The 17,370-nt window shown below is 35.8% G+C and overlaps 1 protein-coding gene across 1 annotated transcript in view; it reads left to right on the top strand.

Annotated features, from left to right (window-relative positions):
• Window positions 1-6,744: 6,744 nt before the first annotated feature.
• LOC149140218 (cyprosin-like) overlaps window positions 6,745-17,370 on the top strand; it is a 49,667-nt gene continuing 39,041 nt past the window's right edge. Inside the window, exons 1-3 of the mRNA XM_089446525.1 lie at window positions 6,745-6,890; window positions 7,922-8,303; window positions 9,037-9,097. Coding sequence (XP_089302651.1) covers window positions 6,874-6,890; window positions 7,922-8,303; window positions 9,037-9,097 — 460 coding nt within the window. The 5' untranslated portion in view covers window positions 6,745-6,873. The remainder of the gene's footprint in view (window positions 6,891-7,921; window positions 8,304-9,036; window positions 9,098-17,370) is intronic.

The following is a 17,370-nucleotide window of genomic DNA, read 5'->3' as shown; positions in this document are numbered from 1 at the left end:
TACCCCACTTACCCTTCTTTAATTATACTTTAATCCCCACAATATCTAAAGATTTAAAAGAAAAATCTTTAACCAAATCTCAAACTTTACCACTTTAAGTGAAAACACCCTAATTGAAAAATAAAATCATTAACCGAATCTCAAACTTTAGCACTTTAACCGAAAGCATCCTGATTGAAATATATAATCTTTAACAAAAATCTCAAACTTTTGAAAGTGAAAGGAAACCTCCTTGAAAAGTGAAAATCTTTAATCAAACCTAAATTTCAAATAATGCGAGTTAGGTGTTGGGTTGCTTGTTTCACGTTGAAAGTAACGAATATTCTTTTCCATTCTACTAGTCAAAGCTACCATTCTCTTGAGTAACGAATATTCTTTTCCATATTCAATAACTATGGACTTGTCTCATATTTTATACTTCGTTAAAATAAACATAGCGTTTTCCTTAAATTTAAGTTTTATTTATTTTAATAAAAATATCCTTTTGATAATTAATATTTATTAATTTTAAGGTAAATGTCCTTTTCATCATTAAGTTATCAATTGTTTGGTAATTTTTTATTTTTATTTTTTATAATTAAGTTACGAGATATTTGGTTACCTTCAAAAACTATCTCTTAATATTCAGTTGCTTTTGCAAATCTATTTCACTTTTAAAATCATCAATATTAATAGTTGCTTTTGCAAATCTATTTCACTTTTAAAATCATCAATATTATTTTCTTTAATAGGAATTTTTATTTTTATTATTTTTAATGGTTTTTTCAGGCATTTATTAATTTTAATATTATAAAAATTGGATATATGTTTAATGAGAATGTGATTCAATTATTTCGAGATGTGTTTTAATGACAATGGTTTAATCTCTATTAAGTTTTAAGTACAAATTTTATGGGGAAAAGTTAAGGACAAGAGTTACTTTTAAGAAAATTAAATTATCTTAAAAGACATTCAAGCTCGTCTAAACTTTATAGAATCCTAGTAATAACATCCTATTGTGAATAAATCATTCTTCCATTAATAAATGAGCTTATTGGATGATAAAAATCAACCATTGTTTAATTTTTTTTACTTAAACTATTCAATGTTTTAGTTAGGAAACTTATTATTTTAATATTTAAAAAAAAAATTAAGCTTATTTTGGTGAGTGTTAGGATTTTAGTGTTGTATCTCTACTATAAGCATTAGATCTCTGGATCTAGCTCTCCATTTGTGTCTCGATGATGAACCTCAGTAGGGGTTCAAAACTTCTCGAATATAAGCATTGGATCTTTGGATCTAGCTTTCCATTTGTGTCTTGATGATGAACCTCAGTAGGGGTTCAAAACTTGTAGGCTCAAAATTTTCGATGTGATTTATCTAAAAGAGTATCACTTAAATTATGAATCACAAAAGCCTCCAATCTAACATTCATTTTGTTAGGACTACTTTTTTGATACATTGTAAATATATTTCTTCATTTTTTATTTTTATTTTATTTAATGTTATTGATTGTAAATTAATAAACATCCCACTCTTTATCATTTTTTGATAATGACATTGATAAAGATGAATGTATATAATTTAAGATAATTAATTAATTATCTTTTTTAGAATAGAAATTAAATTTAAATTTAGAAATTTTGACAAATTTTATTAATATTTAATATGCAATTTGTAAAATATTCAAAAATGTTTTTGTAAAAATATTCAAAATTTTAATAATTTTTTTTAAATAAAATAATTTCATAAAAATAAAAATTAATAAATTAAAAAAATATAGAAAATTAACCCATATGAAAATATTAACCTTAAAAAATTTCTATATCTTCCTTGTCTATCATAATTACTTGAAATTCAAACTACAAACACTATATTTATTTTTTTATTAATCAAAATTATAACTCCATATTATTATTATTTACACATACTAATATATTAGAATTATTTAATGAAATTATTATTACCAATAAATAACTAAATAATTATAAACAAATTACTCAAACCCTATATAACATATTCATCCTAAACAAGCTTAAAAACGAAATCCTCACTTTCTTCTTCTCATTTTAAAAGGCTAGTTTGGAAATACCTTGCAAATTCAAAACAAAAACCCACCCTACATCATTCTAGAAATTAATATGTAATAATAATTAAAATTAAATCACCTATCTCATTCTTTTTATTATAAAAAATATTCATATATTATTTTGGAGAGACAAATTAAAGATGATGAAACATACATTATTACGATGGAAAATATTATATGGTATATTTAATCTAAATCAATATTATTACTATTATTGTTGTTTTTTAATGTAAGATTAAAGTCACACATTATACATTATTTTATTGAGGTAAATGGACATTATTTTATTGAGGTAAATGGTGAAACATTATATTAGGTACATTTAATTCCATTTAATTTAATTTTTATTATTATATAATTTGGGTTTAGAGTTTTTTTTGTTTTTTTTTTTTTTTTTTTCATTAAAACTAATCTATTATATACCAGAGGCCTGTTGTGGCACTTTGGAACAACTGAGACCAAAAATGAACAACCCTCGCAGGGGCACCAGACCATAGATAAACAACTCTCACAGGGGCGCCAGACCAAAAATAAGCAGCCCTCGCAGGGGCGCCAGACCAAAATTAAATAGCCCTCGTAGGGGCACCAGACCAAAGCATTACATCCCCCGCAGGGGCGCCAACAGAACTTCAGCATAATCCCGTGCGGGGAAGACAGACCCATCCCTGAACCAACATACCATAAATAGACTATGTGCCAACATAACATGAACAATAAGACCAAAACAAAACCTGAGCAGCGAGGGAGGCCGAGAGTCCAAACAGATGAGTAGCATTCGTCCGGCTCCTCCTCGACCACCCGACACCATCCATAATTCTTCACCTCCGCTGCAGTGGGAACAGTGTCCATGTTGACATCGTCCCCTTTGCCGGTCGTCGCCTCCTGAGCCAGAGGGCGATTAGAGACATTCTCTGGAACATTCGCAGGCTTCTTCATGACATTCTCTGAGCCGCCAGCAAGATGCTTCCCCCTACTGTCTTGAGAGTCACCACCATCCGGAGAGTCTTCGAGGAAGAGAACCGACACATGGGCACTGATTCGGGGTCTATTCAGAGAACTGCTAAAATTGAAAATGGCGGAACCGAATGCAGGCGTGGAAGCCGAATCAGAATCAGGAGCGCTTGAGTCCAGAAATTGGCTAGACTGAAGGGGGTTGGCTTCAGAGGTTCGATGGCAATAGCAGTGGCAACAATGGGGATAAGGAGCATCTACTGGAGGGCGCGAAGACCCGCCACGGGAGGAACCTCGATGGCTGAGCATTCGCTGTCGAGGCCTAACCATATTTGCAGGGTCACCAAGAATATAGTGCAGTTCAAAATTGAGTAACCGACCAGGCTTAGGACTACCCAAAACAGTCAGCGAATTGGCCCTGACGGTAAGAACCATAGACTGAAGAACCATAGATTGAGGATGAACCGGCACACTGAGAACCATAGACTGAGCATGAACCAGTGCACAAAGAACCATGGACTTAGCATGAACCGGCGCACAGAGAGCCAACCCACCGCGGCTTTTAACATCCCTGCCGCCACCTCGAAACCCGTCCGCCATTACTGCACTCTCCATTCGAACCAAAGAGCCGGACAGAGCATTGAATTGCCTCTGGAAACCATTAATCCATTTATTCCTTAGCGGCCGAAGACAGGTCTTCTCGCATGCAGAACCCTTGTGACAGCGCATGGCCGGCATGTGGCCTCCATTAAACGCGCGTCCCATCCACATTATCACCCGCATCCGGGGTAATTTGGGTTTAGAGTTATTATAGGACATTAAAAATAAAATTTGTTATTTAAATTAAATGGTTAAGAAATATCTATAAGCATTAAAATATTTATTCTATAATATATCTTATATGGTTAATATTTAAAAATTTCATAAATATGAATTTAATTTTTAAATTATAAAAATAATAAATATATATACATTTAAAAAATATGGAATAAGATTTTTAATCAGACATTTATCTCTATTTTATTATAAAAATTCTTAAATTATAAATAGACTTTGTTATAATACCATTGCTTAATATTACTTTATATTTAAAAAATCAAAACTCATATTCATAAAAGGCAAGATATAACTATTTTTGAGATAAATCTCAATTTTTGAGTTGTAATTACTATTAAGAATATTTTAGAATATTTTGTGAAAGTTAAATCTCTACCATCCTCTTAATAATCATTGAAAATTAAATTAAAATTCTGAAAGCTCTATTTGAAATTAGATATGCTATTGGCATAAAATCCCTACCATCCACCTAGTAATATTGAGAATTAAATTAAAATTATATAAGTCCTATTTCAAAATAGACAAAGTAGCCCATTTATATAAATGAATTGATGTGATCATAAATCTTGTTGGAGACATTGAACTCACTAATAAAATTCTTAATATAATAAGGTGGTTTTTTTATTTTTTATTTTTTGCTAAAATTTAACAATACAATTTTTGATGAGATCATAAAGTTTCATTATTTAAATTGCATTCTTGAATGCAAAAAACATTTTTTTTGTTTAAGGCTTGACTTTATATTATTGATTGAAAGCATTACATGGGATTTGTCTCTATGTTACTAGCCGCCCTATTGGGAAATTGGCCCAATAACATAGATTGAGTTTCTTCAAATTACAAGTGTTTCTTTTGATGAACATATCTGATCGAATAAAAGGGTGGCCAAAGCCCATGCTACTATAGAGCTATTAAAAGGCTAGCTCTGTTCTACAAACCCATTTAGACAATAGCAAAAATGAGAGATATTATCCATGTTTAATTGAGACATTACAAAGAACCATAATATGACATGGGACTAGTGGGAAACCATAGGTCCTAAGCCACGAATCGACGAGGGGCCACGAACCACAAATCCGCGAGGAGCCATGAACCATTGTCTAGTGGGGAGTCACAAACCACAGACTAGCAAGGAGCTACTAACCACCAACCAACTAGGAGCCACAAGTCACAGTCTAGGGAGAAACCAAGAACCGCAGACCATCCAAGAGTTACAAACCACCAACCAATGAGGAGACGCAAACCACAATTTAGATAGGTTCCATGAACCTTAGACCAATAAGATACCCTAAAGATCCACTTAGAAGCAAGGTTGTGAGCCCCCAACCATGAATTGCGCGTGAAAAGAGGTCATGAGCCACCCTTTGCACTTGATCGCCAACTTGTCACCATCGAGAAGCAAGTTGAATTATACCAGAGCCACATGCGTTAAGTTGTGAACCATAACGACCCGTGAGCCTAAGGTTGCTTGAGGTAGGAGCCAAAATCTGTAAACCAGAATCTGCTGACTGTATGAGGGTGGCCACCCTTACAGGATGGAGAATGAGTGTAGCTAGATGCCATGTTGACGACCAACACCATAAATTCACACCATGAATCATAATTGCTGAACATTATGAGTTGAGTGACATTGTGATCCCAAGTCCATCGCCCCTGAGCTTAAGCCTGAGCATGCCGCTAGGAGTTTCACGACTGGCTAAGAATGGAGGAAACTGTGATTTTCTTTAGGAACTCCATGAGTCGCTATCAACAAGAAGAAGAGGTTACTTAACTAGAGAGAGCCCAACCATGTAGCGGATTGAGCTTGCGAATTGTAATGTATCAGATGATCCTCTGAGAGGGCTGCATGATAATGGTGAAGCTGGGGGGGCCATTAGAGATTCCAGAGCCATCTTGCAACCAAGGGAGGTTGAGGGTGGCCAAATGCAAAACCAATGGTAAGGCAGACATTCCAGTGCTGAAAGTGCCAAAATAGGCCAAAAAGCGATCCAATTAAGGATCGCGATGAAAGGATAAGCATCACAAGCATGACTACCCTGCAATAATGAGACACATTTCATCTTTTCCCCTAACGAATGCCTCTTAGGACAAAACATCGGTAACAAAAATAGGCCAGAGGGAGGAAGTTGGCTCACCATGACGCCACTCTTGTCCAACATTACCAGGAGCCACTACAAATCATGATGAATTGCCATACTTTTACTACGAGCCAAACCATATTTGTTGTACGATGACTAATGCCAGACTGGTGTGGGCATAATTTTAAGATTAATACTTGCGTGCTGGTGAATCAAATGTTCGACCAAGTGACTACCTTTCTCATTTAGCCTTTATCACCTACCAACAATCAATTGTGTAAACTCAACAACTTAAAATTGCAATTTTCTCAATTTTAAATCAATACTTAGATTATACAAACTCAACAATTTTCCCAATTTCTAATCACATTTTAAACCAAATCAACTAAAAAATAACTTCAATAAACCAATACCTAATAAACACAAATAATAATAATAATAAAATAATAATTCAAATTAACTCAAACTCTAAATAAATAAATAAAAAATTCCCACAATTCAAAAAAAAGAAGAAGTAGTTAAATTCCCCCAAATATTTATTTATTTTTTTAATCTTTTCAATTAAAAAAAAAAAAACTACTCTTTATCTCATTTTACAAATCCACCCTAACTGTCAACATTAAAGCACTCTTCACGTCATTTTACAAGTCCATTTTTTAAGTTCAACCTCCCACCCGTCCCTTTTAAAACAAAGTCATTACACTAAATTATCTCACCGAAATCGATGCTTGACGCAAAAGCCAACCCATGGCTTTCGCCCAAAATCGAGAACTCCAACGCAAAACTAATTTTTTTCGACACGCACATTCTGACATCATACGTGTCAAGTACAAAGAGAAACAACTAACCAAACCATGGTTAAAGTAATCAAGTGAAGTCACTGCAGTTATGGTTGTTGCAATCTGTTGAAAACTCGGCATTGCTCTCGTGTCTTTGCGTATGCGTGGATTTTGGAGGTAAGATGGACGTTTCCTTGAATTTATTTCCCTTAGCTGCTGCATTTCTTTTCTTGATTTCCGTTTCGAATTAAGTCTCGGCGGAGTCTGAAAATTTTGATCAAGAAATGGCCGTATTTTGTTAAATTCGAACTGTTCTGTCATTCTTCCGGTTTAAAGGCTCCGTCAAGGAATTTGAGGTTTGAGGATGATTTTGATGAAATATTTGCAACAATTTGTTTAAATTTGAGGTTTGAGGATGATTTTAATGAAATATTTGCAACAATTTGTTTTAAACGAGCAATTATTGTGAAGATTAAGCAAATTTTGTTTAAATTTATAAGATATAAGATGGAATGGTAAAAATGTGTGTTAAATGTTAATCCTGCTGTTTAAATGATGATTGATGAATTTTATTTTCGTTCATCTGATGAAGATTTAGGTTTATATTGAGCAAAATAGGTTTTGATGCTTTAAATATGTTTTATTTAGAGCTCAAATAATTATCAATGAGCGTTATTATGGTTCTTTTGATGAAGATCCAGTGTCATTTTGAGCAAAATAAGCTTGGACCCTTTTAATAGAGTTCAAATGATGATTAATGAACCTTTTTTTGGTTAATTTGATGAAGATTTAGTTTCAATCTTTCTGAGGTTTTTTAACATATTCTTTTTAGATTTCTTTCCTTGAATTGCTGTAAAATTCCTTGTTCTGGTGGAGTTTCGTGAATATTTTCGTGGTTCTTGCTTAAACATGCAATTTGAAAGTTCAGCTGGATTTCGTTAATTAGTTTGCTGGGAATTGAAATTTTAGGGCTGGCCAGGGTTTAATAATATTTATGCTGTTGAAATGCTCTGAACAAAGGCTTTCTTTAGCGACTTCTGTAGGAGCATGGGTTGGATTAGAGCTAGGTTTGCCAAATCTTACGTTAATGGCCAAGTTTCTTGTTCGGATGTGTGAATAGCATTTGGCCGATAATTATGTTTTTTGAGAGATTTCATTCGAGCCATACGTTGTAAAATATATATGAGATCTCTGCTCTCTGACCGCAGGAAACTTTGCAACCTGGATCAAATGGCTTTTATCGTTTATATTGGCCTTGCTTTTCTCGTCTTAACATCGGTTTGTGCGGCTAATGACGGCTTAGCAAGAATTGAATTGAAGAAAAAGGGATTGGATCAAAAAACTTTACAGGCTGCAAGGATTGTTGCAAGGGAAGGGGGGCTTTCTAATGAAGCTAATAGAAGGTATGGTCTGAGAGGGGATTTGAGCTACTCCGAATCTGCAAAAGGAGAATATGTTCCTCTGAAGAATTACTTGGATGCTCAGTATTATGGAGAAATTGGTCTTGGTACTCCTCCTCAGAAGTTCACTGTAATTTTCGACACAGGAAGCTCTAATCTTTGGGTGCCTTCATCGAAATGTTACTTGTCGGTATGACTCTTATTTTTTAAGATTTTATTTATTTGAAATCATGACTCTTCTTTTTTAAGATTTTATTTATATGAAATCACCGTTATCTATTGACGTTTCAATAGCGTTTAGTCTGTGCATCAGTAATCAATAACATCACTATGACCCCTGTGAGATTGAGATTAAGAAATGCTATCTCCTAATTTAGGGTGGATTATTAATGTGGAATGAAATCCCACCACTATGGTAAGTAGTAAGATAGCTTTCAAGATCAGATAAGCAACAACTACAAGTCCATAATGGTCCAGAATTCCTGGTAGTCTCTTAGACAGAGTGTCATAAATATCCTTCCATTTATTTACTTGAATTCAATTTGCATGTCTTGTAAGCAAACGGAGATTTCAATCTCTTGTGTGCCTTCAAAATATAACAAACGATATGTCTGTACTCCTGAATTCAGTGTATGTATGGATGTGACTGTTCGAGATACATCTTAATTACTCTCGGATTAGGTGAACTGGTTATCCTTCTTTCCTGATTTGTTAGTTTGCAAAGAAATGGGATTTCCTTTCCTCACTTCTTCTTTTATATGTTTGCCGAGGATTTAATGGTGAGTGGGTTGCATGTTTGGGTTGTGTGCTTCTGCTATTACAGGGCTGATATGTTGGTTAACGATAACATGATTGTATAGAACAATTTTTGATTTTAAGGGATTGATGGAAAGCTTTCAATTGTTCTTGCTTATTTTGTGCAGATTGCTTGCTATTTTCATTCAAAGTACAAGGCAAGCCAATCAAGCTCCTATAGTGTCAATGGTAACATGCTTATTTACCTTTTATATTTGCTAATGGCTTGCCTATCGTTCTTTTAATAAGGGGGATTGTTTGTTTTTATCAACAAATAGATTAGCTTATTTTCATTGTATATCAAAGGTTGTTTGCATGTCTACAATGAATAATTGGTGAAGAGGGTACGTACCATGTAATTGAGTTTTGAAACCAAAAAGATATCATCTTCAGATATTTGATGAGTAAAAGTACAGGAAAATTCAAAATTAACAATATATACAGAAAAAAGGGAAATAAAAGAGAGTTTGATGGCCAACATTCAATTTATAAATTCAAAATTAATCAATTCAATATCAATAATGGTCATGGATATAAGTTGGTTATGTTTGGTTTGCATCGTAGTGAGTCATAGGGAAGAGGCTGCCATGAATCTCCTGGAGCAGAGTGGAGACGTTGTCTGTTGCAACAGTTTGGTTTGAAGGAATACTGTCTAACCCCTGCTTTGTCTCTCAAATCTGCATATATAGAAGGTCACTCAAAGAGAACCAATTTGCTCTTACCTTTAGTGGATGAAAGCACAGAAAATATGCTAAATTCTATCATCCTTTGCATGCTTTCAACTCAGTTTGTCGCTGTTTTAGTAGGATCACTTTTGTGGTTTCAATCCCCTTTTCAGTGTTTATTTTTTCTTTCCATGCAAACATAATTGGTAAAAGCCTTCTATTTAAATTCTCTTAGCTTTTGTGGAGTTTCCCTTTATTCCCATGCTAAATAATTGGATAAAGATGAGCTTTAATCTTTTCTTGACAAAACATGGTAACTTTGGCATGTTTGCCAATAAAAAATGACAAGTGCGAGTTAGGGATTAAAAGTTTAAAACACTTTATTTAACTCTTAAATCAAGGTTGGATAAAATTAGCACATGCTGAATATATCCAAGAGTTCAAGCTAGGTTGTGGAGTGGTCAAATTAAAAATTGACAGGTGCAAGTTAGGGAGTAAAACATTTTTTAAGTCAGAGTTAAATTTAGGCTAGATAAAATTAGCACATACCAAATATATCCAAGAGGTCAAACTAGTTTGTGGAGCAGTCAAATTTAGCATATCGAAAGGTTTGGGAAGTCAAACTTTGGTAAGAATGAGCTTAAATATAGCCTCTCAGTTAGGGTTTTGAGTCTTGACATGAGTCAAACATAGTCTCCTTATTCAAAATGGACATCCTCCACCATGTTGCCACATGTCACAACCCACTTGCACAACATTGATCTTGACATATCACTCTTCACCCACCAAAAATCCTTGAAACTCTCCACAGTTGCATGCTCAGAATGAAGACATTCAACTTGCTACTTGCCATATGTAGCAATTTCTAATTATAGATGGTGGCCAAAAGTAATTTTCCTCTAAAAAAAATTCAAGGCAAAAAGTGAGAAATATTGATGTTGAAAAAGATGGAGTATTAGTCTATCTTCTGAAAAAGAAAAAAGCAGGCAAAATTGATTATCTTGTGTGCATTTAAAAAGTTAAAACGCAGTGTCATTGGATTGGGTTTTTGCAAAGATCAATAATATATAACTATCTTTGAGATGTGGGCCCATGAACTCTGGGTATTGGGAAAAAGTAAATTGCTAAAAATTATAGTTTTTCGAAATTTTGATGAAATTGACTCTAGAAGGAGCCTTGATCCACATTAATGTTTGGATGCATTTAAAATGAGACCAAAGTTGTGGAGTTTTGTTGGATATTAACCCTCTAGTTGCACAAGTACTACTGGCAGTAACATGTTGCAAATATTATTGACAATTACATGTTTCATTGTAGACATTTATACTGTGTAACAAATTTGATGAATTCCATGCATCTTGTTTTGGGACTTTGTTGATAGGGTTATATGCTTACACCTCTTGGAAAATCAGTATGCTTAGTAATACATGCTAGGACTTATGGGAATCATGGGTTGAGGTGGTTTGACGAGATGGTTGGGATGTTGTTCTTGCACTCTCCCCACCCAAGAACAAATTTTCAATGAGACTCGAGTTTATTATGATAAGGCTAGAAGAGTAGGTGCGAGTGGGACTCCCTTGTAGGTGTTTTTTTAGATGTCTCGACCCTTGTTAGGTCACAAGTTGCTAGACGTTGGAAGTGGGCACTAACCTAGGGTTTATAGTAGCAGTCAACTAGATTTGAACTTTGGCCTTGCTTTAGGTAATCCTAACTAGTTATTGATTCTTCTAGATTAAAATAATACATTCTAGGACTTGTAAGGCATGCTCCTTAGAGAATTGAGATACAATTTTTATGAAATTTACTTACTTCGAAATGGTATATAAAGCAAGCTTTGTACCTTTTCAATTGTCTCATTATCATGTTGTATCACCAAAGAGGAATAAAGTCATGTCAATGTTACATTTTATAGCATCTAGAAAGATCGAGAAATTTATTTTTAAATTTTGTATTATACTTGTTAGAACTGTTAAGAGTACAACACAAAGATATATGCGAGTTTTATATGTCACTTGATATGTTAGTGACATGTGATCAATGTTTAAATATTAAGGTTAGTGGATAGGTGGTAAAATGTCATGACCAACTTAGGGTGTTATATAATGATTTACTAAGAGATGATAGACTTGATAGGTGGCATGTTAAAGTTGGGAGGTTACCTTGGGTGTATTTGCTCCAACATTCATATTTTGGATATTTATTAGTTTCTTTGTATTATGTCTCAATTGTGTTTTCCATTCACTTTACAAAGTCCTACATGGTATCAAAGCTTTACAAGTCCTATGATTGAAGATGAAGACCTTAAGAAGCGTGATGGAGGAGTGATAATTTGGTCTCACAAAAGTGAGAGAAAAGGCAGAGCGAAGAAAGATTTTAAAAAGACAAGTGGATTTTCGAACATTAGAAAGTTCTTATTGTGGTGGCTTAAACTTTGAACTTTAGAGATATTAAAAGAATAAAAAATAAAGTTGGAAATATAAAAAATCTAGATGGAGAATAAACGTTTTAGGTTTTTTGAATGTAGAGAGCCTCAATTACATTCTAGTAGACGATATTATTGGTTTCATAAGGATGTGGAAGCTATCATATACCAAGAAATTATAGGTGCTTATTGGATTTGTATGGGTCTCGTTACCACAAAATCTAGTAGGCCTTGGAGAAGGAAACCCTACAAGACAAAAGCTATACAAAGTGCTAACAATGGGGTAAAGGCCCAATGTCACCTCAGCCAAAACCCCCTGCTGTTTATAGATTTACACCAATGGGAGGAGTCTTGGCAAGAGAGAGAGATCAATTCTAAGATAGATAGGTTGTAGATAAGGTATAAGATGATCTCACTAGGGCTCATTTAAGAGAGACACAATATAAGTTTAAAGGATTCTTTAAGGAAGCAATTTGCTCTCAATGAAAATACATAGAAAAGGTAGGTGCAAGACCTAGGGTTTGATGTATTTGACAATAATGGGAGTTCCAAAGGTCAAGACTAAAGAGAAAAGGTTCCTTGTGATGGATTCCAACAATTACAAGGCTCATGAAACCTTCAATAAAGTCTTGGAGGGAGGAGAAACTAGGGTTTCCCTCTTAGGGAAACACCTAGGGCAAGAGATTTTATGCATGAAATTTTAGTGGACGACCACCAAGATGATAAGTCAAGTAGTCAAGATTTGCCTCTTGATATTTAGGCTCTCAAACCACCAAAACGCTTCCTCCCAAAAATTTCACTCCAAGCCCTAGATTCTCCTTCTTAGCCTTAAAAGGACTGAGTTTGAGAAGAGAATTTTATAGAGAAAATTTAAGGTTGATCACCAAGCGATTCGATCAATGCCCTATCCTATGGGTATCTGGAATCTAGAATGCTTAAGATAAGCCAAATTGGTTCCCAAGGAGGCAGAAATTTGATGCCCTAGCTATCAAAATTCTAGCATTTACCCACTCAATGATAAAATGGAGTTTCATGTGAGAGCTGCAAAGAGATTACCACCAGGAACATTCATTACATGTTATGATAAAAATGCATACAACATTCATCTAGATATTCTTCAGTAAATTAGGGAACAATATTTAACCTAGAACTAATAGTTCCATGCATTAGACATTTAGGAAATAGATATTCATTAATAAGATCCACTTACAAGATAACATACAATATATCCATCCATTAGACCAAGAATAGCTCCAAAGAATATCCAAAAATCAACTTCCAAATGTCAAAATGCATCCAAGTATCTTCAATCCACCCACAAGAAGCAAGTGTGAAATTTCTAAGAGGTTCAAAATTCACAAGTTTGATGATGAGAGAGATCAAATGAGGTCTCTCTAATATATATGTGTCCAATGATGTCTAATTTTAGCCTATTAGCCCCTCAACTAATAAAATAATGGGCAAATACTAGGTAAGGTCACAAGCCGACCTTATAGCCAATGTGAAAACATAATAATTAACCTAAGTAGCAGGAAACGCAGGGGAGGGGGCCGTTTCCGTACGGAAATGAAACGGAAACGAGTTTCCCCGTACCGTACGGCGTGGAAACGAGTTTCCGTTCGTACGGGCGCGTTTCCCGAAATGGAAACGCGCCCGTACGGACGGAAACTCGTTTCCACGCCGTACGGGCCCCGTTTCCTGCAAAATAATACTTGTTTTTAAAAAAAAAAAATTCCTAATTAGTTTTTAATTAATTTTAGGGTTTCTAATCACTTCTAGAAAGCATTTCTAAAGTTATAAAAGAGCAGTGCCTCTCATTCTCTCATCACACTATTCAGCAAGGAGTTTCTCTTGGAGATTGGCAGTTGTTTCAGTAGCTGGTGTTTTGAGCATTGAGCAAAGTAGATTTCAGCAGCAAGAGAAGGAGATTTCAGCAAGAGAAGGAGATTTCAGCAGCAAGAGAAGGAGATTTCAGCAAGAGATTTCTGTAGCAGCAGATTTGGCTCAGCTACAGCCATATTTCTCTTCTCTTTTCTGGCATTTCCGGGTAGTTTCAACCACAGAAAATTAATTTGGGTAAGCCACATTCATTTTGTTAGTTTTTTCTTACTATTTCTTCAATTTTGCTAGGGTTTATGCAGCTAAATTGCTGAAAAACGTTTTTTATTTATAGATTTGTTTTTTAAATTTATTTTTGCAGCAGATTTGGCTTAGCTACAGCCATATTTCTCCTCTTTTCTGGCATTTTAGGGTAGATTCAGCCACAGATAATTAATTTGGTTAAGCCACATTTATTTCTTAGTTTTTTTCTTACTATTTCTTTAATTTTTCTAGGGTTTATACAGCCAAAAATATGAAAAACGTTTTTATAAATTTATTATTTACAGATTTGTTTTTTTAATTTATTTTTGCAGCAATGGCTTCCAGCCAAAGTGCAGCTGCAACTTCAAACCCTAGGGCCAACCCAAGGGCTGAATATTATCCTCTTTGGAGGCATGTGATGAAGCTTCAAAAATGTGGAGGTGGTGGCTCATGGGAATGGCGATGCACTCTTTGCAATATTACGTACAAGGGCTCCTACCCAAGAGTGAAGGCGCATCTGTTGCATGGAGGAGGACAGGGGATTCTGGGTTGCACAAAAACAACAGATCCGTTGGTAAGGAGGGCATATCAAAGAGAGCAAGATGAGGCGGATGGTACAAAGAGGAGGCATGATGAGCATACTCAGGCTACATCTAACATTGAGCCAAGGATTGTAGTTGAAGCAAGAAAGAGGAGAGGTGGTCACAGTCAAGAACATGAACAAGCAGCACCCAAACATACCAGAGGCTCAGGGGCATCCCAATCAGTTCAGGATAGCAGAATTGCTAGATTGGTGAATGTGCAAGCAAGAGAAGAAGCTGATTCCAGAGTTGCCAGGTGCATTTATGCATGTGGTATCCCATTCAATGTTGTTCGCTCTCCTTACTGGCAAGATATGATAAGGGCAGTTAACAAAGCTCCTCAAGGGTACAAGGGGCCCAACTATGAGAAAGTCAGAACCCAGCTTCTCAAAAATGAGAAGGAACTTGTGGAGGACGTTTTAGCTCCAATTCGTTCTTCCTGGAGTAGCTCTGGGGTTACCATAGTCTCAGATGGTTGGACAGATATGAGGCGCAGACCATTGATAAATATCATTGCCACTTCCCCCAAAGGAGCAATGTTTATCAAGGCAGAAGACTGCTCAGGAGAGGTGAAAGATGCACAGTTCATTGCTGATATTATTATAAAAGCTATTGAACAAATAGGGGCTAACAGGGTGGTGCAAGTTATCACGGATAATGCACCAGTTTGCAAAGCTGCAGGTTTGATTATTGAGGGGAGGTATGACCACATATTTTGGACACCATGCATTGTCCATAATCTGAATCTGATCTTAGAGGAGATCGACAACAAAGTTTCCTGGATAAAGGAAGTCACAGGGGATGCAAGGGAGATTATCAAATTCATCACCAACCACCACCAGTCTCGGGCCATATTTCGAGAGTACTCCAAATTGGAGTTGTTAAAAGTTGCTGAGACAAGATATGCCTCAAACTTCGTGATGTTGCGCCGCCTTGTTGAGGTTAAGCATGCATTAGTTTCTATGGTGGTGAGTCAACTGTGGATTGAGTGGAGACAAGCAGATTCAGAGCGGGGATCTATGGTGCGTAGATTGTGCCTTGATGAGGATTGGTGGAGCAAGGTAGATTTCTTGCTAAAGTTCACAACCCCTGCATTTGAGCTTCTCCGGAGTGCTGACACTGACCAACCTTTCTTGGGAGAGGTATATGATGGCATGGAATCCATGGTTGAGAAAACTATGGAAATCATTTCGCAGGAGTCTCCACAACTTCTGTTTGTTGATGATCATTTTGCTGGTTTGATCAAGAAAATCATTGTTGACAGGTGGAACAATTTCAATACACCATTGCACACTTTAGCACATGCTTTGAACCCCAAATTTTATGATGAGGAGCTTATTGCTAAAAGCAATGGGAAGAGGAAGGCACCCCATAAGGATAGAGAGGTGGCTACTGGGGTGAAAAAAGCACTAATGAGAATGTTTCCTTCTCACCTACATAGGGAGGTAAAGGAGGAATTTGCCAGTTTCGCTGCAGGAATAGATGATTATGCAGATATATCAGCTTTGGAGGAGAGAAGCACCATGAATCCAGTTAGGTGGTGGATTTGTCATGGAGCAAATGGTGTACATTTGCAAAGCCTTGCCATTCGTATTCTTTCACAAGTGGCAAGCTCTTCATCAGCAGAAAGGAATTGGAGCACTTATGGTTTTATTCATTCTGTGAAGCGCAATAGGTTGGGCTCACAGAAAGCAGAGGATCTTGTTTATGTGCACTCCAACCTTCGCCTTGCATCTCGTAGGGGTCCAGAATACAACAGTGGTCCTTCTAAAGAATGGGATGTGGATGCAGAAAATCCTGATTTGGATCTCTCTCTTGCTGCCCTGAATATTGAGGATGATTCTGGAAGTGGAGTTGGTGCATCATCTTCTTCAGCACCACCATCCACTGTTGAGCATTCTTCTGCTTCTATTTTTGATGAGGATTGTTATGATGAGGATTAGTCTTTTGTGACTTGTCTCTATAGTTCTTGCAGCCTTATAGTCTTTATTGTACTTGCAGCCTCATATACTAATATAAATAAAGGCTGATTTTGGATTTTCCAGTTCCTATATTTTTATTTTCATTATGTGATGACTCATGAGTAAATGTGATCATTGTGATGTAAATTTAATCTTAATGTTAAAATGTTTAAGTAAATGTATCATTAATGCTTTATGATTGCACATATATATATTAATAATTTTTAAATGTTTTTAATATATATATAAAATATTATTATATATATTCGCGTTTCCCCGTTTCCAAAATTTGGGGAGGTCGCATTTCGTTTCACTTCCGCGTTTCCCCGTTTCGTGCAACTTAGTAATTAACCCATAGGAGGACCGAAATGTTGATGTCGTGCATGCCTAAGCCTCCCTTAGGCTAGCGTTGGGCTCCTCTAGTGCCAAAGTGAGTATAAAGGGCTTTAAAAATCAAGATCTAGGGGTTGGCCCCTAGACTTCCATGCAAATCATCTTTTGGGCCTCAGTTTTGGGTTCAGGGCACAAAAGTTGGTCTCATGGGTCTCCTGGTGGTGAAATAGCCTGGTTTTTCTCCAATGTTGAGGGCTTTGACGATGGTGCTAGTCCTCTCATGTCTCAAAGGGTTAGACAAACCTCATTTGGACCTTGGATCAATTGCCAAACCATGTGATCACTGGTAATCTAGTTGGGGGCCGAGGCATGCTAGTCCAAGTGCATCATCTCGAGAATAATATGGGGCAGAGTGCAA

The sequence above is a fragment of the Pinus tabuliformis genome, chromosome X (assembly GCF_031772625.1).
Source record: "Pinus tabuliformis cultivar Carrire ecotype Pingquan chromosome X, CPIR1, whole genome shotgun sequence".
Lineage (NCBI taxonomy): Eukaryota > Viridiplantae > Streptophyta > Pinopsida > Pinales > Pinaceae > Pinus > Pinus tabuliformis.
Note: the sequence above shows the minus strand (reverse complement) of the source record. Positions and strands in the feature narration are given on the sequence as shown.